This window comes from Oryx dammah, unplaced genomic scaffold, assembly GCF_014754425.2.
Source record: "Oryx dammah isolate SB20612 unplaced genomic scaffold, SCBI_Odam_1.1 HiC_scaffold_25, whole genome shotgun sequence".
NCBI lineage: Eukaryota > Metazoa > Chordata > Mammalia > Artiodactyla > Bovidae > Oryx > Oryx dammah.
The window spans coordinates 1,954,135-1,960,625 of record NW_024070209.1 but is presented as its reverse complement, the minus strand read 5'-3'; the positions used below and the strand labels follow the sequence as shown (position 1 = coordinate 1,960,625).

General features: G+C 42.4%; 1 protein-coding gene and 1 long non-coding RNA gene across 2 annotated transcripts in view; one reads left to right on the top strand and one right to left on the bottom strand.

The window, feature by feature from the left end:
- The window catches only part of ZNF514 (zinc finger protein 514), a 10,280-nt gene extending 8,414 nt beyond the window's left edge, over positions 1 to 1,866 (top strand). Inside the window, 1 exon segment of the mRNA XM_040267560.1 lies at positions 1 to 1,866. This exon segment is cut by the window's left edge and continues 128 nt beyond it. Coding sequence (XP_040123494.1) covers positions 1 to 260 — 260 coding nt within the window. The 3' untranslated portion in view covers positions 261 to 1,866.
- Positions 1,867 to 4,552: 2,686 nt separating this feature from the next.
- LOC120883524 overlaps positions 4,553 to 6,491 on the bottom strand; it is an 8,057-nt gene continuing 6,118 nt past the window's right edge. The window contains exon 2 of the long non-coding RNA XR_005725802.1: positions 4,553 to 4,809. This is a non-coding gene — a long non-coding RNA (uncharacterized LOC120883524). The remainder of the gene's footprint in view (positions 4,810 to 6,491) is intronic.

Genomic DNA, 6,491 nt, shown 5'->3' with positions numbered 1-6,491 from the left:
TTGTTCTACACTACAGATTTCATACAGGAGAGAAACCCTACAAATGTCATAGGTGTGGGAGAGCCTTCAGCCAGAGTTCATCTCTCACTCAGCATTATAGACACCATACTGGAGAGAAACCCTACAAATGTAACGAGTGTGGAAGAGCCTTTGCTCACACTGCCTCCCTTATTAAACATCAGAAAAGTCATGCTGGGAAAAAAACCCTACGAATTCAGCCAATGCAGGAAGGCTTTCAGCTGGAAAACACACACCACTAAACCTCAGAGGATGTACTGAATTATGTATTAGAAAGCGATCCTAGGAGTGCAATGAATGTGGGAAGACTTTCGGTCAGAGGACACAGGACACGTTTTGTTCAACATCAGACAGGACACACCAAACCGAAGCTCTATTAAGAGGGGGTGGGCTTTCATCATACCTCCTCCCTTACCAAACACAAGAGAATTCAAACCAGTAAGAAAATATGTGAATATAATGGATTTGGAAAGGCTTTAGTTAGTGGGTCACACATTCAACATCAGATAATTTATTATTTTTAAGATTTTTTTTGATATGAACCATTTTTAAAGTCTTTATTGAATTTGTTACAATATTGTTTCTGTTTTATGTTTTGGTTTTCTGGCCATGAGGCATGTGGGATCTTAACTCCCTGACCAGGAATCGAACCCACACCCCCTGCTTTGGAAGGTGAAGACTTAACCACTGGACCACCAGGGAAGTCTCCATACATGGAAGAATTTATACTGGGGGGAAGCCTCATCAGTGTAATCAGTATAGCACAGGCTTCAGTCACATAGTGTTTCAAAAGCAAACGAAAATCCCCAAAACAACTCCAGATAACTCACACATATTTTACATTAGTAACAGGTTAAGTTTTCTTTCAAAGGGCAAAGTGAAGTGAAAGTTGCTCAGTCGTGTCTGACTCTGTACAGTCCATGGAATTCTCCAGGCCAGAATATTGGAGTGGGTAAGCCTTTCCCTTCTTCAGGGGATGTTCCCAACCCAGGGATTGAACTCAGGTCTCCCGCATTGCAGGCGGATTCTTTACCAACTGAGCCACAAGGGAAGCCCCATATATATATATATATATCTTTTTTCCCCCAACTGTCCTTCTCTAACCCTCACTCAGGTCACTTTATATGCCCGGATGCCTGCAACTTTGTAGCTGGTTTTTGCCTAACATAGTCCCTTTCTCTTATGTATCTCTGGCCATGTTAATCATTCTCATCAGTGGGCACCTCTCCTGCCACCCCATCCTGCCCCCAAAGCCTCTGTTTTGCCTATAGGATAAAGGGCTCACCTCTCAGTTTGACATTCAATGCTCTCTTCAGTCTACCTCTTGCTGTTCCTGACAAGAACCTCCATTTAAGACAAACTAGCTTGCTTGCCATACCTCAAACATGTGTCCACACTTCCTAGCCTGGGCTGTTCTGCCTAAGCTGTTCCACCAGCTTGGAACACCCTCTCCACTGTCTAAAGCCTGGTGATCAGTCAGAACCCTATTCAAATGTCCCCTCATCTGGGAAGAATTCTCTTGAATACTGATGGGAAGTCAGATCTTACTCAATTGCAATTGTAAAAGCATCTGTTTTTCTATAAGTATTATTTTTAATTACTGATTTCTGATTGTGCTGGATCTTCATTGCTGCACACAGGCTTTCTCTAGTTCTAGAGAGTGGGGGCTACTCTCTAGTTGGGGTGCAGGGGCTTCACATTATGGTGGCTTCTTATTGTGGAGCACAGGGTCTAGGGGTATGGGCTTCAGTAGCTGTAGCATGAAGACTCAGTAGTTGTGCTATGAGGGTTCTAGGCATGTAGGCTTTAATAGTTGAAGCTCAGGGGCTCATTAGTTGTGGCTCTCAAACCTTAAGAGCATGCATGCTTCAGTAGTTGCAGTGCTTGGGCTCAATAGTAGTTGACTCTAGAGCATGGGCTTAGTAGTTGTGGCGCACAGGCTTAGTTGGCATGTGGAATCTTCTCATTCCAGTCCCCTATAATGAAAAGGACATCTTTTTTGTGTGTCAGTTCTAGAAGGTCTTGTAGGTCTTCATAGAACCATTCAACTTCAGCTTCTTCAGCATTACTGGTTGGGGCATAGACTTGGATTACCATGATATTGAATAGTTTGCCTTGGAAACGAACAGAGATCATTCTGTCTTTTTTGAGATTGCATCCAAGTACTGCATTTTGGACTCTTTTGTTGACTATGATGGCTACTCCATTTCTTCTAAGGGATTGTTGCCCACAGTAGTGAATATAATGGTCATCTGAGTTAAATTCACCCATTCCAGTCCATTTTAGTTCACTGATTTCTAAAATGTCGATGTTCACTCTTGCCATCTCCTGTTTCAATAATTGAAAAAGCAAGAGTTCCAGAAAAACATCTATTTCTGCTTTATTGTCTATGCCAAAGCCTTTGACTGTGTGGATCACAACAAACCAGAAAATTCTGAAAGAGATGGGTATACCAGGCCACCTGACCTGCCTCTTGAGAAACCTGTATGCAGGTCAGGAAGCAACAGTTAGAACTGGACATGGAACAACAGAGTGGTTCCAAATATGAAAAGGAGTACGTCAGGGCTGTATATTGTCACCCTGCTTATTTAACTTCTATGCAGAGTACATCATGAGAAACGCTGGGGTGGATGAAGCACAAGCTGGAATCAAGAGTGCCGGGAGAAATATCAATAATCTCAGATACGCAGATGACACCACCCTTATGGCAGAAAGTGAAGAACTAAAGAGCCTCTTGATGAAAGTGAAAGAGGAGAGTGAAAAAGTTGGCTTAAAGCTCAACAATCAGAAAACTAAGATCATGGCATCTGGTCCCATCACTTCATGGCAAGTAGACGGGGAAACAGTGGCAGACTTTATTTGGGGTGGGGTGGGGGGGCTCGAAAATCACTGCAGATGGTGACTGCAGCCATGAAATTAAAAGACGCTAACTCCTTGGAAGGAAAGTTATGACCAACCTAAACAGCATATTCAAAAGCAGAGACATTACTTTGCCAGCAAAGGTCTGTCAAGTCAAGGCTGTGGTTTTTCCAGTAGTCATGTATGTATGTGAGAGTTGGACTATAAAGAAAGCTGAGCGCCAAAGAATTGATGCTTTTGAACTGTGGTGTTGGAGAAGACTCTTGAGAGTCCCTTGGACAGCAAGGAGATCCAACCAGTCCATCCTAAAGGAAATCAGTCCTGAATATTCATCGGAAGGACTGATGTTGAAGCTGAAACTACAATACTTTGGCTACCTGCGCGAGGAACTGACTCATTTGAAAAGACCTTGATGCTGGGAAAGATTGAAGGTGGAAGGAGAAGGCGATGACAAAGGATGAGATGGTTGGATGGCATCACTGACTCAATGGACATGAGTTTGAGTAAACTCTGGGAGTTGGTGATGGACAGAGAGGTCTGGCATGCTGCAGTCCATGGGGTCGTAGAGATGGACACAGCTGAGCAACTGAACTGGAATCTTCTCCGACCAGTGATCAAACTTGTGTCCCCTGTACTGGCAGGCAGATTCCTATCCACTGTGTTACCAGGTTAGTCCTCCATAATATTTGCAAGTGAAAGGTATCTCGACTTGGAGTAGTTCTTATCAGTGTCTTAATCTATTTAAATCATTGGTTGTTTATTATCTTGCCATTTTCTTGTCTCCTGAACCAGATTATCAGCTGCTTCAGGTCATTTCTCATACTTCCTCTCAGAAATGAGCACCCAATAGATGCTTACTAATCATGTGTTAACTTGAAAAACAACTTGTATTGCCCACGTTTTCTTGGTACTCCGACTACAAATTTTCGTACTAGATAAAATCTTTCCTTCCGGAAAACTACCAATTAAATATTTTCTTAGAAAAATACAATATTGCTTCCTGTAATTATTTTTCAAGTTCAAGTATAGGTTAGTATTGTTCTGCATTCTGTGGGTAGCTTGTTGGATTTGTCCATGAAAATTTATTGCAATTTTATTTATAAAATCTCATTCCAACTACCAGTGTTGGGTTAAACACCACAGGTTAAGGATATAGTTCCCCTCAAGACTGGGAGAGAGGGACACTAGCAAAGTCACAGGTTGATTTGATTAAGATAATTTGTCCCTGTAGATGATAATGGAAAAGCCACTGACTTTAATTCTCCATAGTGTCATTTGGTGAGACTAGAACTGTTCATATATATTTGTCATGGTGATCTGCCAATGGATGGCATACCCAGAAGTTGGTAAGATTTCGAGCAGTGGCAATTATTTAGGATAATCTAAGAATGGGGAAGATACCCTCGAGGAGGAAATGACACCCCACTCTAGTATTCTTGCCTGGAGAACCCTATGGACAGAGGAACCACCAATGGAGTTGCAAAGAGTCAGACATGACTGAGCGTGTGAGCATGATATAAGCACGAATAATGGTATTCGAATGAGTATGCTCTGACCTAACAAAGAGGAAAGAAAAGAGAAAACAGGTCATTATGGATGGATAACAACTAGGAATCAACAGAAATGAGAAGAGTAACTATGGGCAAGCCGATGAAAAATAAAATAGGGGTTTTGGGGGTTCCTTTTTTTTTTTTTTTTGGAAGTAAAATTGATTTACAGTATCATGGTAGACAAAACAGGGCTTTACCACAGGTGTTGGTCTGACATCTTAGGCAGAAGCTATCCCTTATCTGAAGTCCTCTATTTATTCTGAAGGTCTTTGGTCAGCTGGTTTGGAGACCAGCTGCTTTAGAGCCTCTTGGAAAATCCTCAGTCTGAAGTCCTCTGCTGGAATAGACTTCCAGTTGTGTCATTTCTGAGACTCTTCTTTAGCTGTAAAATATGTATGGAAGAATTGACATTCTGGAGTTTCACTGCTGCATTAGTTAACAGTATCTGATAAGGTTCCATACAGTAATGCTCAAGAGAAGTTTTTCTCTGATGTCTTACAAAAAAATCTCATGGTTGAGGATCACAAAGAGGCTATTTAGGAAGAGGCTGTGGGAAGCTGTCCTTAACCTATTGATGACAGGACTGGATATATATGAATCCCCTGTAATATTTTTGCCATGTCTGCATGCAGCAGGATAGTTTAGTATTGGAAGTGGAATTTCCAAATAACTGTTCATTTCTTAGACAACTGATGTATACCCAAGGGAGTGAACCATATGGCCATAAGGTGCTTGTGAGAGTACCCTTGACCAGGCAGCAAAAGAGTTCTGAGATTTTCGGTAATGTTAATAATGCCACTGATTTCTGTAAAGTGTGTGCCTTGACCACTTGATATAAAAAACGGGATATCCTAGGTTGGAAACACAAAATCAAGCAGTTTTTAGGAAGGACTGTAGCTTTTCATGGCAATTAGATCCTTCAGTCCACCATTAAAACAGACATATTAAAAAGTAAAACGCTCGTGGGACCTACCCAGGAGAGGACTGGCAGAGGGACTTCACCCAGATGTCAGTTTCTCAAGGGTATAAATATCTATTAGTCATGATAGATACATTCACAGGACGGATTGAAGGCTTTCCCACCCGGAGAAGGCTGAGGAGGTGGTAAAAAAACTGCTCCATGAAATCAGTGCAAGATTTGGTCTTCCCAGGTCATTACAAAGGGACAGTGGGACATCACTTACTTCTAAGGTCACACAGTTCAGTTTAGTCGCTAGTCATGTCCAACTCTTTGTGACCCCATGATCGCAGCACACCAGGCCTCCCTGTACATCACCAACTCCCGGAGTTCACTCAGACTCACGTCCATCGACTGGGTGATGTCATCCAGCCATCTCATCCTCTGTCATCCCCTTCTCCTCCTGCCCCCAATCCCTCCCAGCATCAGAGTCCTTTTCCAAGGAGTCAACTCTTCACATGAGGTGGCCAAAGTACTGGAGCTTCAGCTTTAGCATCAGTCCTTCCAATGAACACCCAGGACTGATCTCCTTTAGGATGGACTGGTTGGGTCTCCTTCAAGAGTCGTCTCCAACACCACAGTTCAAAAGCATCAATTCTTCGGTGCTCAACTTTCTTCACAGTCCAACTCTCACATCCATACATGACCACTGAAAAAACCATAGCCTTGACTAGACGGACCTTTGTTGGCAAAGTAACATCTCTGCTTTTTAATATGCTATCTAGGTTGGTCATAACTTTCCTTCCAAGGAGTAAGCGTCTTTTAATTTCATGGCTGCAATCACCATCTGCAGAGATTTTCAAGCCCCCCAAAAATAAAGTCTGACACTGTTTCCCCATTTATTTGCCATGAAGTGATGGGACCGGATGCCATGATCTTCGTTTTCTGACTATTGAGCTTTAGGCCAACTTTTTCACTCTCCTTTTTCACTTTCATCAAGAGGCTCTTTAGTTCCTCTTCACTTTCTGCCATAAGGGTGGTGTCATCTGCATATCTGAGGTTATTGATATTTCTCCCAGCAATCTTGATTCCAGCTTGTGCTTCATCCAGCCCAGTGTTTCTCATGATGTACTCTGCATATAAGTTAAATAAGCAGGGTGACAATA